The sequence below is a fragment of the Schistocerca serialis genome, chromosome 10, assembly GCF_023864345.2.
Source record: "Schistocerca serialis cubense isolate TAMUIC-IGC-003099 chromosome 10, iqSchSeri2.2, whole genome shotgun sequence".
NCBI classification, from domain to species: Eukaryota; Metazoa; Arthropoda; class Insecta; order Orthoptera; family Acrididae; genus Schistocerca; species Schistocerca serialis.
In genome coordinates this window covers 188964856-188982144 of record NC_064647.1, presented here as the reverse complement: position 1 = coordinate 188982144, position 17289 = coordinate 188964856, and the positions used below count along the sequence as shown (strand labels likewise).

Genomic DNA, 17289 nt, shown 5'->3' with positions numbered 1-17289 from the left:
CGGTTGTATATAATTGCTAAATATGGAGATACTGTATCAGCATACTCCGAAAGGAACCTGACTGTATACAAACTTGACTGAAGGCCTTGCCTTTCTTAAGTGTTTTAAGCTGCTTCACTACACCGAAGGATATCTACTTATATGTTTCTCATCTTGGCAGTTGTTCTTGATTGGAATTCAAGAATATTTACTTTGTCTTCTTTGGAGAAAGAGTTTCGGAGAACTGTGTTTGAATACTCTGCTATAGTCTCACTGTCATCAGGGACTTCACCATTGTTATTGCACAGTGAAGGTATTGATTGAGTATTGCCATTGGTGTACTTTATGTATGACCAGAATCTGTTTGGGTTTCCTGCCAGATTCTGAGACAGGGTTTCGTTGTGGAAATTATTAAAAGCATCTTGCATTGAAGTACGCACTACATTTCGAACTTCTGCAAAACTTTGCCAATCTTGGGGATTTTGCGGTCTTTTAAATTTGGCACGCTTTTTTGTTGCTTCTGCAACAGCGATATGACCCATTTTGTGTACCATTGGGGATCAGTACCATCACTTATTAATTTATGTGGTGTATATCTCTCACTGGCAATCGATACTATCTCTTTGAAATCATTCCACATCTTTTCTACATTTACATCATCAGATCGGAAGGAGTGGAGACTGTCTCTGCAAAAAGGCATTAAGAGCATTTTTGTCAGCTTTTTTAAATAGATGTACTTTGCATTTCTTTTTGAGGGTTGTGAGCGTTATAGTATTCAGCCTAGCAGAAACTGCCTTGTGGTCATGATACTCCCTGTTTTTCCAGGATTATTTGTTGCTAAGAGGTCAAATATACTTTCTCAACCATTTACGCTTCAACTGGGCTCATGAACTAATTGTTCAAAATAATTTTCTGAGAAAGCATTCAGTACAATTTTGGATGACGTTTTATGCCTGCTACTGGCTTTAAACATATTATTTTTCCAGCATATTGAGGGTATACTGAAGTCATCACTGACTATAATTTTATGAGTGGAGTGTCTATTTGAAATGAGACTCAAGTTTTCTTTGAACTGTTCAGCAATCACACACATCAAAAATAATTTTGTATCACCTTGGTTCTGAAAGTTCTGGAACCTGTACAGACAACTGGAGTAGAGATCAACATAAACGTCATTTCCACCCTTTGTACTGCTCATGAAAACCACACATTGCATGTTCTACCACCACACAGCGAGACCTTCAGAGGTAGTGGTCCAGACTGCGGTAAATACTGGTACCTCTAATACCCAGTAGCACGTCCTCTTGCACTGATGCATGCCTGTATTTGTCATGGCATACTATCTACAAGTTTATCATGGCACTGTCGCTCCAGATTGTCCCACTCCTCAACGGCGATTCGGCGTAGATCCCTCAGAGTGGTTGATGGGTCACGTCGTCCATAAACAGCCCTTTCCAATCTATCCCAGGCAAGTTCGATAGGGTTTATGTCTGGAGAACATGCTGGCCACTCTAGTCGAGAGATGTTATCCTGCAGGAAGTCATTCACAAGATGTGCACCATGGGGGCACGAATCGTCATCCATGAAGACATATGCCTCACCAATATGCTGCCGATATGGTTGCTCTACCGGTAGGAGGATGGCATTAATGTATCTTACAACCATTACGGCACCTTCCATTACCACCAGCGGTGTACGTTGGCCCCACATAATGCCACCCCAAAACTGCAGGGACCTCCACCTTGCTGCACTCGCTGGACAGTGCATCCAAGGCGTTCAGTCGGACCACGTTCCCTCCAAACTGTCTCCAACGACTGTCTGTTTGAAGGCATATACGACACTCATCGGTGAAGAGAATGTGATGCCAATCCTGAGTGATCCATTCGGCATGTTGTTGGCCCCATCTCTACCGCACTACATGGTGTCATGTTTGCAAAGAGGAGTCTCACCATGGACATCAGGAGTGAAGTTGCACATCATGCAGCCTATTGTGCACAGCTTGAGTTGTAACACAATGTCCTGTGGCTGCACGAAAAGCATTATTGAACATGGTGGCGTTGCTGTCAGGGTTCCTCCAAGCCATAATCCATAAGTAGCGGTCATCGACTGCAGTAGTAACCCTTGGGTGGTCTGAGTGAGTCATGTCATCGACAGTTCCTGTCACTCTGTATCTCCTTCACATCTGAACAAAATCGCTTTGATTCACTGTGAGGCACCTGGACACTTCCCTTGTTGAAAGCCCTTCTTGGCACAAAGTAACAATGCGGATGTGATTGAACCACAGTATTGACCATCTAGGCGTGGTTGAATTACAGACGACACGAGCCGTGTACCTACTTCCTGGTGGACTGACTGAAACTGATCAGCTGTCAGACCCCCTCCGTCTGATAGGCACTGCTCATGCATGGTTGTTTACATCTTTGGGTGAGTTTAGTGACATCTCTGAACAGTCAAAGGGACTGTGTCTGTGATACAATATCCACAGTCAGTGCCTATCTACAAGAGTTCTGGGAACTGGGGTGATGCAAAACTTTTTTTGATGTGTATATGTCTTCTGAGTCGTGGGGACGGTAAAATGATACAATTAATAGTTTAGTCCAATTGTCAAGTATAACCTATACCCATACTGTTTCACAGAAACTATCTACTTCAATTTCGCTACAAAGTAAATCTAAAAACACAGATGATGTGACTTACCGAACGAAAGTGCTGGCAGGTCGATAGACACTCCAGCAGGGATACGACTTCCTCAAATCCTGCCCTGAAATGAGATCCATCCTTCATGAAATCCTCCCCACTCCACCAAGAGTGTCTTTCCGCCGTCCACCTAACCTTCGTAACCTCTTAGTTCATCCCTATGAAATCCCCAAACCACCTTCCCTACCCTCTGGCTCCTACCCTTGTAACCGCCCCCGGTGTAAAACCTGTCCCACGCACCCTCCCACCACCACCTACTCCAGTCCTGTAAACCAGAAGGTGAACACGATCAAAGGCAGAGCCACGTGTGAAAGCACCCACGTGATTTACCAACTGACCTGCCTACACTGTGAAGCTTTCTATGTGGGAATGACCAGCAACAAACTGTCCATTCGCATGAATGTACACAGGCAGACAGTGTTTGTTGGTAATAAGGATCACCCTGTGGCTAAACATGCCTTGGTGCACGGCCAGCACATCTTGGCACAGTGTTACACTGTCCGGGTTATCTGGATACTTCCCACTAACACCAACCTGTCAGAACTCCGGAGATGGGAACTTGCCCTTCAGTATATCCTCTCTTCTCATTATCCGCCAGGCCTCAATCTCCGCTAATTTCAATTTGCCGCCGCTCATACCTCACACCTCAACCTGTCTTTCAACAACATCTTTGCCTCTGTACTTCCGCCTTGACTGACATCTCTGCCCAAACTCTTTGCTTTTACAAATGTCTGCGTATGTGCGGATGGATATGTGTGTGTGTGCGAGTGTATACCTGTCCTTTTTTCCCCCTAAGGTAAGTCTTTCCGCTCCCGGGATTGGAATGACTCCTTACACTCTCCCTTAAAACCCACATCCTTTCATCTTTCCCTCTCCTTCCCTCTTTCCTGATGAGGCAACAGTTTGTTGCGAAAGCTTGAATTGCATGTGTATGTTTGTGTTTGTTTGTGTGTCTATCGACCTGCCAGCACTTTTGTTCGGTAAGTCACATCATCTGTGTTTTTAGATATATTTTTCCCATGTGGAATGTTTCCCTCTATTATATTCACTACAAAGTAAATTACTTCTCACAGCAATAAATACTCCACCACCAACTGTATTTAATCTATCCTTCCTGAAAACTGTTAGGCCATTCAAAAAATTTTCAGTTGAACTTTAGCCAGCTTTCCGATCACACAAAATCAGTTTCTCATACCGAAATAGCTGGAAAGTTATGATATAAAGCCAATGAATTTCATTAGGATAAGTTTTTACTGTGGGTAAAGTGACAGTAAAACAAAATAATAGGTAAATTTTTCATTTCCGGATTGATAGAGTAGATTACATAATATATATTTGGCATAATATTTGAACATATTCACAACATATAGTCAAAGTCACAAACACTTTATCGATTTTTTTTCACAAGCAAGCACTCTACTCACTCCCACACCTCAACTTGATCATCTTACGACAGGACACAAGATTCTAAAAATAAATGTTTACGCAGAACATCAGGTGGAATACATCGCAACTGGGAGTGACCTTCTTCTGAAAATATTACCTACAAGTTTTAGGCCCTAAGACTCTATTTACATACAGTTACTTTCTTATCTCTCTGGTATCTTTGCTTAAAGCTGTTTAAGGATAGTACACTGGAGCTTGAACAGTTCACAGCAGTGGCACTGAAGTAAGTAATGAACATTCTGTTTTATTTTAATTCTAATTACGAGATAAGCTACAAGCACAAATGTGCTTGTTATGTCAGCATATCTAACAAAATTTTCGCCAAAAGATTGCATTGATGTCTTCAGGTATATAGGGTGTTTCACAATTCATCTTACACACTTCTAGAGGTTGCAGAGGGGACTTAGCAGATCAAGTTTTACACAGGAATCCATGCCCGTACGATGCTACAGAGCATCAAAGTTATAGGCTTTGACATCTGTAAATGTATGTATATACATGGTGATTCTATGATAATGTTACAAACTTTCTAAGATGGGCACATTTATTATAGATTTTTTCTATTTTTGGACCATACTCTGAAAGTTGCTGCCCAAAAATCTTAGCAACAACCATACCTGTACATGTATTCCACACTCACAGGTATCCGAAAAGTTTTCACTTATAACTTTTGAGTCATTTGTTTCTGGTACAGGACCCTTATCTCAACCTGATACATTTATTCTTCTCCATCATCCTACAAAGTTTGTAACATCATAACAGGATCACCATGTATATACATATATTTACAGGCATTGGTACCTATAACTTTGACACTCTGTGGTATTATTGGCTGATGTTTACTGATTTGGGTTCTTATGTAAAACTAAATCTACTACGTCCTATATACAACCTAAAGCAGTTTGTAACATGAGTTGTGAAACAGCCTGCATAACTGAAAATGAATCCAAAACAATGTTGTTCTACATTGGGAAATCAGCACCTCAGCTTACTTAGTACAATTTTCCGTCCTGCACCTAACAATGACTTCTGTTTCAGTGACTAGTATGACCCTCAGACGAATTATACTAATATAGCAAATTGAAAATGGCGTTTGTAATGACTAGCAATGTTTGTACATTGCAAAAAATAGAGAGCAACACTGAAACATGTCATTGAGCAAAATATTGGAGTTTCTGAGGCTTCATTATTAGACTGAGTCTCTGAATCTATTTTGACTGCGCTATGTAAAATCCAAATAAATAACAGTAAAATGTATACATTTGCAAAACAAATAACAACAAAAATGGTAAGTTATATTTATATCCGTAAAGTACTCTAATATAAACTAGATGCTACTGTTTATTACAAATATTTACCATAAAAAAATACCATACATTTAACAGCAAAAAATCTCATACATAATACATAAATGTTAGCAAAAAAGATTTCATGTAAAAACACACAGTATAAATTCAAGCACACAAACCAGTTACAGCAACAGTTGTCTTTTAATACAGATATACCTCACTATTTCAATTGGTGTTACATCACTCAAGGACTGAGTTTGGCCAGACTTCAAGACTTTTGTATTTAAATAGACAATGAAGGGAGAGGGGAGAGGAGGGGTTGATTGATAATGAGAGTATAAATCCAAAAAACTATTGGCAAAATTAAAATAATCCCCCTGCAGCTACAGACATTCGCAGAAACTCAACTAGCAGTCAATTAGATCAAGGAGCTCCATGTGGAACTGTCTACCTTACTATCATGTTTTTCATTTCTCCTCTCTCTCTCTCTCTTTCTCTCCCCTCCCCTCTTCTCTCTCTCTCTCTCTCTCTCTCTCTCTCTCTCTCTCTCTCTCTCTCTGTATATCTGCCCCTGTCTCTCTCTAATAATTTCTTCATGTTCTCAGAAAGGACTCATTCATCTCAAAAGTTAAAAGTTTGGTCTTCTATGTTGTATATTTCTATTAATTTTTCCATTTTTATTGTTAACACCATATTTTGCATTAAAAGATATCAAAAACACCTGGCAGATGAGCCTATATTTTACCTAATGGAACATAAATTTCCTAAAAATTGAGAAATAACAATATGACATCCTCTTTTTCATGTATAAATGTTATAAATTCATAGCTTCATACAAACTTACAAATAACAAAATACTTTATCACTAATCATAACTCTTAATTTTAACTGAAGTGGAGACATAATGATGTTCCCTGGTTTCTTCTGTTGCCATCATAAACCATGGATTTAGAGAAGCAGTCTCATTAACAGTACCTACAGAACAAATCATAGAAAGTAAAATAGTTAGTATGTCAATCTATTACTCAGATGACAAATATCTTAAAACACACAATTCCAAAGTTTTATTAGCACTATGTAAGAAATTTATCATATTAATATTCTACCAAAAGAGGTAATGTACACATATACTGCTCACATAGAAATGAAGAATGGAAGCTTCTTGATGTTCAAGTGCTGATAAAGGGGACTAAAACTGCACTGAAAGTTATGGATGATCTAAACTTAATCAAAGCAAAACTTAGAAAAAAATATCTTGATGACAGATGAATTAACCCCCCCCCCCCCCCCCCCTGCACTCCTCCTTGTCCCCATGCCATTCCCAAGTGGTGTTGACACTTTGTAAGTAATTTATCATAATATTATTCTACGTGACAAAAGATTATGTCCACAAATATTGGTCAAATCTGCTAATAAAGGAGTAGAGAAGCTTTTTGAAATTTAACTGGACATACACTGTATCACCTCAAGAGGAATTTGGGGGTGCAGCACAACACAGGTCTGCAAGTTTCTGTAGTGTTATCTTTGAGCATGGCTATTGCATTTGTTTGAAGAGACTACAAGACAAATCACAAAAAAGTTGAGTACTTTCTGAACAAAATGCTTATTTCAAGATATTTGTCTTCTGCTAGAACTTATTAGAATGAGTTCCCATTGTGGGGTTTAAAGTTGACTCATTAAGATACCATAAATTAATATTAACTCAAATCTGGCTGACAAACTGTGTTATTCCTAAAGGGCACAAGCTGCTACAGGCCTCACGTAACAATTCAAAAGTTTATAGCCCCCACTACTCTCCAAATTACACATTCTCACTGATTACAAATACGCCTTTTATGCACAATTTTAAATTTTTTTCTCTCCTTTTCAGCATCACTTTTGCTACAGATTACAACCTAAGCTACCGATCTTTAGTACGACTTGCACAATAACTCGTAAAAAAGCAATAATTCAGATAAAAGCTATCTGTTGCTATACAAAAAAGCAGAGCTGTTGCTGCAATTCTGTTTTCTAACCTATTTACAAAGTCCTCTCTACTAATGCATTTGTCAGTCCGACTAACACTGTCTCAATTTCAGCTCCGGCACAGATCTCGCTCCCAGTTCCGAGTCCAAAACTACTTTAACACTACTCGAAGAAGTGGCAGACGACTCGGTGCGTCTACTGTTTCCACACGCGTGGTACACACTCCTCGGAGGAGGAACTGTGGGGGTGCGGCGCTGGCAGCGCCTACTGTCACGCGACGCCGCTGTCGAGGTGCGCCCGCTTCTTGGAGTCGGTCCTGTGCAGCCTCTCTGGCGTCTGCTGGTGGTCGGGCGTCGACTTGAGAATGTCTGGCTGCGGACCTGATCCAGACGCGGAGCCGTGCCCTCCGGTGCTGCTGCCGGCCCCTGTCGACGTCGTCACCTGCGACTGCAGCGTCGACACCGTCGCCCCGCCTGTTCCGCCGGGAGCCTGAGGTGAATGCGAAAGTTACACTCTGTTAACTGTCCGCTGAATTACAGTTCTGCTAGGTGTTTAGTTTTCTAACAAGAAGTTGTCCTCAGGGATGGAACTGACTTTTTGAAACTTCCTATATGACAATCTAGGTTAGGGTACCAGGTACCACATCATTCAGCAGTTTACCTCCCCAGATGGCCCTCGTATGCGAGTACTCAGTGAAACGGTTTCAAATTTCATTTGAACCACTGGAGTCTTGGAAAAAGCACAAGTGTTATAATGATGCCATAGCCTAGTGGTTAAGTTGCCATACTGAAGGTTGTGGGTTCAAATCCTGTTGGTTGTAATATATATTTTTTAACAAATCTTTAACAAAACAAATCTGATCATTATTTTTATTCAGTTAATTGGCTCAAATATAAGTTGTTTTTGTTTTTAATCTTTCACTGTGTCACTTTAATCTTCGTATTAACTGTTTTATTTACTCTGATTTTTACTTTCATTTGGAGTTTATGCCCATGAGATTTTAATTATTTTTTATGTATTTACTTTGATTTAATTACTTTCTGTTCATTGTTTTATATTTTTGTTGATGTTATTGCAATCATTATTTCTATTACTCATTTTGCTCAAATTTATGAAATCTTCTTTGCTTTAAGTCTTTATCTGTGGTATTTTGTGCATGGTGCGAGAAAAATTTAAGTTTTAATTGTTTGTATGACAGTTACCATCCAAACAAATGTTCAACTTGTAATGAAAAATAAATTTTGACACTGTTGCACAACCAATACTAATTGATAATTTTGTCTTTAACTTTTGAGCTAATAGACTAGTATTTTCTAATATTTAAATATAATCATAAATAATTAATAAAACTGGCATTCCAGTTCAAGCTACTGGAGGAGGCAATGGTGTGTGCATGAAGTTGCTTGCTTCTGTGAATATATGTGTGTGTTTTCTTATCTGAAGAAGCCTTTGGTCAAATGCTAAATGTGTAACAGTCTTCTTGTTGTGTCTGTCTGCAACTCAATGTGTCATCTTCACGTTGAGTAGCAACCTATTCTTTTTCTAATTTTGTTGATATTCCAAACTGGAGTTTTCAGTGTCTGATCCAAAATAATTAAAAATACTTAAAATCACATGGGCAAAGATTCCAAATGAAAAAAAAGAATAAGAGGAAGAAATACTGAAAGCAAATTAAAAAATTGATATGATGATTAAAATGATATGACAGTAATTCAATAAAAATAATGGTCACTGTAAAAGATGTAAAAAACAGATAGACTACAGGCAACAGGGTTTAAACCCACAATCTTCAGTATAGCAGCCAAATTACTTAATCACTAGGCTATGGCACGATTACAACATAGGTACTATTTTGAAGGCTCTAGTGGATCACATGAAATTCTGAAACTATCTTTCACAAAGGGCTCACCAGGGTGAATGGCTGCAGGGTGTGATACCTGAGACCATAACCCACACCTCTGTACGAACAGCTGCAAAGAGTTGAACTCACCCATGAAGACATTCCATTGTAAAAGGTTTCCAACATTCTATTTTACATAAAGTTGACACTTTTGAAACATTCAGATGCTCTGCAGTAATGGCAATGTGGGCCACATGGTATGGTTATCTGCTGACAATTTTTAACACCAACAAAGCACATGTTGGAAAACTTGATAAAGAAACCAATCTACTGTCCTCCCAGTAGCGTTCCTGCTGTGCCATTGTCACAGCTTCACCATCAGGGCAAGCTTACAGTAGAATGTTCACTCTTTGTTTTAGGTACCATCCTTATTTAACTGAGGAGGAAATGTGTTACACATCATTGCAGGGAGTATTTACTGTTTCCCAGTATATTAAATCTGTCAGTTATAATGAGACTCAAAATGCTTCAATAGACAACCACAGTGTGGATGAACCAAATGGGTTCACCGAGTGGTAGGTTCTAGAAGACAGGAAATGCAGATGCAGCCAAAAGTGACCAGGCCACATAAGTCAACTGATGTGTGAGCTGCACATTCTGCAGCTCCTGCAAAGTCTTCGTGTTGCCTGTTCAGACAGTTTGGTCTCTTTGTACGTAGTGACTGTGTGATTAAAGATGCATCTGTAAAGAACTGATTTGGTTCAAAAGTTGATTTCTGAGAACAACTGAAAGGAAGTCGCTTTCTACCAGTAGTTAACGTCAGCTGCAACACCAGAGGGGAAAAAATGTGGCTCACAAGGCACATTTACCCACTGATGACTGTGTGAACGCAGAGAATTCACAGATTTGGACAGCAGAAAATCCACAACTTCTACATGAATCCCTTCTGTAAGTTCTAAAAATGGGTGTTTCATGTAGAATGACAGTTAAATAAATCTTTATCACATTCTTTCAGGGTAGTTTGAACAATGAGGACTGCAATTAGTAAGCACTATAGGAATAATAGCTATAGTACATGCGGTTGCAGCAGGAAATTACTAAGACACACACAACCAACTAAACCCCAGATTTCTTGGAACAGTGTCCACATAGAAAACTTATCTCCTGATATATCCACACCTCACCTTATCTGGGGATATGTTAAGGATGCTGCTTATAAAAGTCAGCCTTGCACTACTCCCAAATTGCTGAAATAAACTGGAGGATGTTTTGCTTCAGTTCGTTGAAAAGTGTAAGAATGTGTGTATAAGAACATGCACTGTCATATTCAGTTATGTGACTCACGTAATGGAGTCCACATTCAATTACTTCCATACTGATAATTTTGCCATAAGCCTCTGTCTACAGGGTCTGCAACTGAACCAGGGGCATTGCAAACAAGGGTATGAGTACAACAGTGCAGAAACTTTCAATCTTTTAGCTCCTCTCCTCAAAAGAAATTTGTAGCTGAATTGAGAATTTCTTGGTAGAAGGCATATAACACATTGACTACGACTGAAGTGGAAATAACTTCAGGCATACACCAAGAAAATGTATTGGGACCCTTGCTGTTCATGTTGTATACTAATGGACTGGCAAACAACATTAATAGTAATCACAAACTTTTTATGTTTGATGCATTTATTTATAATTAACTACTATCTCAAAAAAACTGCACAATTATTCAGTCACATCTTGATAAGATTTCAAAGGAATGCAAAGATTGTAAACTGTTACAGCTGTGAGCAACCAGGAAGCAGTGCACAGCATATAGCGGAGATGCGAAGCCACCAGGTGGGGTAGTCACTGGAGGTATCGCTAACAACAAACAAACAGGACAGATGAACAAGTAGGGGATGACAGACACTACGATTGACCAAGACACCACATGAGGCAAGCAAGCAAGAACTGAGGTGATAAACACGGTGAGACAACAACAACACAGGAACACTCCTAACAACAACAGTACATATCTCAATATGCAGAACTGGAATGCAGCACGGCCAAGATGCACACACACACTACAGCGAGTACTAGACCGCTGGGGTAACACTGCATGGGCACCTAAGTACACAAGTGTGGGAAATGTGATTGGCTGCCAGCTCCACAAGGTACAGAGAGTGACACACTTGCGCAGCAAAGCTCGCTGGATAACACACAGTACTGGAATGCACTACGGCTGAGATGCACACACAAATACACCAAGTACCAGACTGCCGGGGTAGCACCACGTGGCTGCCTAAATACATGACCACATGAAACGTGATTGGCCCTGGACATCGTGTGGTACAGAGGGTGGCACACTCGCATGGCAAAGCTCACAGTGCAGGTGCGCCGGAGCACAGATACCCCTAGTGGGTATCCAGGTCCATACCCTCCGGCACGCATTCAACTTCCGCACCTTCCGACACCAGATCCCTCTCCCCCAGAACCTCTGCGTAGGGGTGGAAACGCCCCAGACAGTGGAATTTTGGGTGGAGGGAGAGAACATAAGGACCCTGTGTTGTCGACCGCTCTTGGCTGGTTGGGAGGGCAGTCTGTGGAATCCATTGGCCAGAAGAATGGGTTGAGCCTGGAAGAACTGTGGCTGAGTATCTGGCCGGAGAGCAATGGGCTCCTGGAATTCTGAAGCACACCCTAGTCAGGAAGGCAGGGCATTGCATGGCACCTTGGATCCTTGTGGATGCAAGAAGGAGTGCCGACGTGCCTGTGGGGGGCCAGTGGGCATCAGCAGTGGGGCCTTGTGCACACCAGAAGGAGGGGGTCGGGGGGGGGGGGGGGAGGTTGGGGGACGTGAGGTGTCACGAAGGGGTATGAGACTGGAGTTGGTTACGGTGGCAGAATCGAGCCCCTTCTGTGTCTATACCAATGTCACATGCCACCCGTGGGTCACGGCTACTGTGGCGGGAGACCAAGTGACCTTGCCCCCACACAAGTGGGTCCACACGGCCATCCCTGGGATGTAGTGCTGAGAGGGTCGAAAGCAGGGTTCAGAAGGCAATGGTATCAGCAGACGGAGCAGGGTCTGTGCTTGCCACCCATGGAGGAGTTTGGCCAGACTACGATCATCAATCAGCGTGGTGTGATAAGATCTCAGGAATAATGTGAGAGCTGATGTGGTGGCAGAGGATTTGATCGCTTTTGTCAGCTGTTGTTTAAATGTCCTAACCAATTGTTCAGTTGTGCTATTGAAGGATGGATGGAACGGAGGGTTGTAGATGTGATTGATATCATTGGCCTCACAGAATGCACGGAAGATGGCTGTTGTGAACTGGGGGCCATTATAGAAGACCGAAGTACGAGGCAGGCCTTTGAAGTTGAGAACCTGAGCCAAGGCCATGAGTGTGGCATCAGTGGTGGTGGATGCCATGCACACCACATATGGGTATCTGGAGTATGTATCCACAATGAGTAACCACATCGACCCCAAGAACAGGCCCCCAAAATCGAGATAGATGCGGTCCCAGGGCCAGCGATGCGTGGGCTAGGGTGCAAACGATTGCCAAGGGCTTGCTGGGTGATGCACACACACCGTGTACCCACAGACCAAGTGTTCGATGCCACCATCGATGCTGGGCCAATACACATGCTGGCGAGCCAATGCCTTCATATGGGACGTCCCCCAGAGTAGCATGTGCAGGATGCTGTGGCACAAATTGGGTGGGATGATCACCCAATGGGCATCAGCCTCCGTGGCCAACAGAAGGACACCCACCACAACTGAGAGCCTGTGTAAGAGGTGCTGCCAGGGGCTGAATTCAGTTTTCGACCAGTGAGTGAGATAGGTGGGCCACCCATGGGTCACACAGCAGAGAACCTGCCGCAAAATGGGATGGCAGAGGTGACCTGTGCAGCGTGATGGGAAATCCGTCCAGTGTATCTTGGCATGCCAAATCAATGTGAAAGCAGAGGACTTCCTGCTGGTCAAACTCAGGATCAGGGCCCGAAGGGAGAAACAACAAGGCATCTGCATTGGAGTGTTGAGACATGGGAAATTTGTGGTAAGTTCCTATGGGATCAAACTGCTGAGGTCTTTGGTCCCTAGGCCTACACACCTACTTAAGCTAACTTACACAGAGGACAACACCACACACACTCATGCCCAAGTAAGGACTTGAACCTCCAATGGGGGGGAGCTGTACGAACCGTGGCATGGCGTCACAGACTACACGGCTATCTGGCACGGCTGAGAGGTGGGCTTATATTGGATAATGTAAGTGTAATTGCATAAGAACAGCGCCCAGTGCTGGAGACGCTTGAGCAGTTTGCTCTGGGAGGTGTGTGTCTGTGAGCCAAATAGGGTAACCAGTGAGGAGAGTGAACTTTGTCCAAAACAGGTAGATGTGAAACTTTTGAATGGCAAACACAATCACCAGATCCTCTTTTCAATCTGAGGATAGTTCCTCTGCACTGGGGATAGCGTATTGGACACATATGCAATGTGCTGTTCTGAGTCTCGACTACCCCAATACCATAGGCCAAAGTGTTGGCCTCCACAACCAAAGGGTGAAGGGGCAGTCTGGAAAGAAGGGAGTCAGGCAAGAGGCAGACTTCAGCATAGTTTTCAAGCAGAGAAAAGCTTGATCACACGCAGGAGTCTAGTCGAAAGGTACCCCTTTGTGATGCAAGAGATTGAAGGGCTGTGCGACATCAGCAGCCTGGGGTAAAAACTTTAAGTAGTAGTTAACCTTGCACAAAAAAAACCTGGAGGTCAGATAAATCCTTGATGGCCACGACATTGCGATCTGATGGATGAATGCCATCTTTACTGAGTCAATGCTCAAGGTATTCTTCCGGTTGAAAGAAACTACACTTTTCCAGCCAACAGCGTAAGCCTGTGGGCTGCAGGGCATGAAATAAGGTACTGAGGCTGTGCAAATGGTCGTGGCGTGTACGCCTAGTGACCAAGATGTCATTGAGGTAATTGACACAAGCCAGGATGGGCTGAGTGAGCTGCTCCAGGTACCTCTGCAAAATGGTCAGCACCAAGGAAATACTAAATGGAAGGTGCATGTATTTATATAATCGGAAAGGCGTGTTGATGACAATGATGTTCTGGAATTCCTCAGCCGGCCGCGGTGGCCGTGCGGTTCTAGGCACTTCAGTCCGGAACCGTGTGACTGCTACGGTCGCAGGTTCGAATCCTGCCTCGGGCATGGATGTGTGTGATGTCCTTAGGTTAGTTAGGTTTAAGTAGTTCTAAGTTCTAGGGGACTGATGACTTCAGATGTTGAGTCCCATAGTGCTCAGAGCCATTTGAACCTTTGAATTCTTCATCTAAGGGTAATTGGTGGTAAGCCTCCGCAAGGTCGATCTTAGGGAAGTACTTGCTACACCCAAGTTTGGCAAGAAAGTCTTCCTGCCGGGGAACGGGATAAGTTTCAACCAAACACTGTGCATTGAAATCCCCACACAGGCAAAGGGAGCCATTGTGTTTCCTGATAACCACTAACGACATTGCCCAAGCACTCGCTTTCACGGGTTCAATGATGCAAGCAGCCTGCAGTCGATCGAACTCTTGCTAGACTGCTGGACATAAGGCCAGAAGAATGGGTTGAGCCTGGAAGAACTGTGGCTGAGCATCTGGTCGGAGAGCAATGGGCTCCTGGAATTCTGAAGCACACCCTAAGTCAGACTGAAATAGAGAGGCATAGGTCAAGCATAGATCATCGAGGTCCTGGAACAGGACGGCAGTGGAAATGACCTTAACTTTTTCAGAAATCAAAAAGCCAAGCAGTGTGAAAGCATCAAATCCAAAAATGTTTGAAGCCGAGGGATGGTCAGCCACCTGTGGGGTCAGGAGACGGGGAATGTGGTTGTAGGTGGCCGAGACCAAGAACTGCCCACGGAGGCTGAAAGAACCATCAACATAAACAATCTCCAAGAGGTGGGAGGGAGCTCCGAGGAACCCACCCATGTATACATCGCCAGAGACAGTTGCCCCCATGTTGACCAGGAAATGAACGTCTATGTTAAAAATGCATCACTGGGGCATCCACGTCAATGGGGCATCCAGTGGGACGACTGATTGCAGTATGTGCACAATATACTGATGTCCTGTGGATGAGGGGCTGGAGCAGGTTGGGCAGCTGCAACTGACAGATCGGACATGGCCGTCTTTCTGACAGAGTGTGCATGTCTTCCAGCAATGGGGACAGTCTGTGCAAGAGTGGGTGAAAAAGCAGTGCAGGCAAGACAGAAGTGAGCAACATGACCGCTGACAAGGGGCGACCAGCGGCTCTGAAGCCAGAGCAGTGTCGGACAAGGAGGTGTCTCGACGATGTTGCTCTCTGTGGGCTGTACGACACCGACAGTGTGAGGGAGACGCTCGTAGGGAGGACTCTACTGCTACCACCTGGGGCCTCGTCATGAGATGCACGTTCACTGCTTGGGTGACGTCTTCCAGCGAGAGGTTATCGAGTTTCAATGCAACCATGCGGACCTCCAGATCGGGCGCCACTTGAATGACAACACTGCGAATCAAGGAGTCTGCATACGACACTTTGCAATGCTGATTGGTGCATTTGTAGCTGAGACCCTGCGAGCACGTGACCTAAGAACAGTATGACTGGTACTGGTGGAACTCGAGCTGAGACACAATGACACTGGGAATAGTAGTTAGACAGCAGCACACATATCTCGTTAAAGGAGAGAGCCATGGGGTCTGACAATGATGCCAACTAGCGGAGCAGAAAGAATGTGTCTGGAGATGCCCAGAACAAGCATAATGACCGCTGTAGGGAGTAATCTGTGGCCTGAAACACTGTAAAATGTTGTTTCAGATGATGCAAGTATGTTTCCCAGTCTTCCTTAAAGTTATAAAAGAACAGAAACAATGGCAGACTTGGGGAAGCATCAGAAACCGAGACACCTGGGGGCTGGTGTGTTAGGGTGTCCCGTGCCGTGAATTTGTGCGTCAGCAACTGCAAGGATTGCTGTAAGACATCTAACTGGCACAGTTGCTGCTGCATGAGCAGCTACTGTTGCTCCAGGAGACAGACAAACTTAGCCTCCATGCTACTGAACCTTTCACCTCATCACTAATGTTACAGCCACGAGCGACCGGTGAGCGGTGCGTGGCAGAGAATGGAGATGCAAAGCCGACAGGCAGGGGAGCTGCTGAAGGTATTGCTAACAATGAACAAACAGGATGGGCGAACAAGTAGGCGATGGCAGACACTACGACTGAAACACAGGGACACTCCAAACAACAACTGTATGCATCTCAACACATGGAACTGGAACGCAATACAGCCGAGATGCACATGCAGACTACGGTGAGTACCAGACTGCCAGGGTAGCGTCACACAGCCACCTAAATATATGACTGCGGGAAATGCATTGGCCCTGTACTTCAAGTGGTACAGAGAGTGGCGCAGTCGCATGGTGAAGCTCACGGCACTGGTGTGAGCCAGAGCATAGAGATCCCTAATGCGTATCCAGGTCCGTACCATCTGGCATGCATTCAACTTCCGCATCTTCTGACACCAGATAAACTAGCATTAAATGTTCAAAAATGTAAAACTATACACTTCTTAAAAATAGGGAAAACAATACACTATCACTGCAATATTTATGATTCGGACTTGGAATCACATAATTCAAAGAAATGCCTGGGTCTAACAATTTGGAAGGATATAAAATGGAATGATCACATAGGCTCAGTCACAGAAAAAGCATGTGGCAGGTTATGGTTTATTAGTAGGATACCAGGAAAAGACAGTTTAGTAAAAGACATTGCTTACAAAAAACAAATGCGACCCATCCTAGAACATTGCTCAAAAGTGTGAGACCTGTACCATAGAGTATTAACAGGAAATAATGAATTTACACAAAGATGTGTGCTTTATCTGGTCACAGGTTGATCTGACACTTGGGAGAATGCCATAAATATGTTGAAAAAGACCAAATATCCCATGAAACCCAATTTACAAAGTGGCAAAACCATTATTAAGGGACCAGTCTAGGAATATATTACAGCAATCTACATCTCATTCCCATAGGGACCGCAAAAATAAAATGGGACTAGAAAAT

The 17289-nt window shown here is 43.2% G+C and overlaps 1 protein-coding gene across 1 annotated transcript in view; it reads right to left on the bottom strand.

Annotated features, from left to right (window-relative positions):
- Window positions 1-6708: 6708 nt before the first annotated feature.
- LOC126424665 (uncharacterized protein CG43867) overlaps window positions 6709-17289 on the bottom strand; it is a 448798-nt gene continuing 438217 nt past the window's right edge. The window contains exon 26 of the mRNA XM_050087395.1: window positions 6709-7865. Within this exon, the coding sequence (XP_049943352.1) occupies window positions 7647-7865 (219 nt within the window). The 3' untranslated portion in view covers window positions 6709-7646. The remainder of the gene's footprint in view (window positions 7866-17289) is intronic.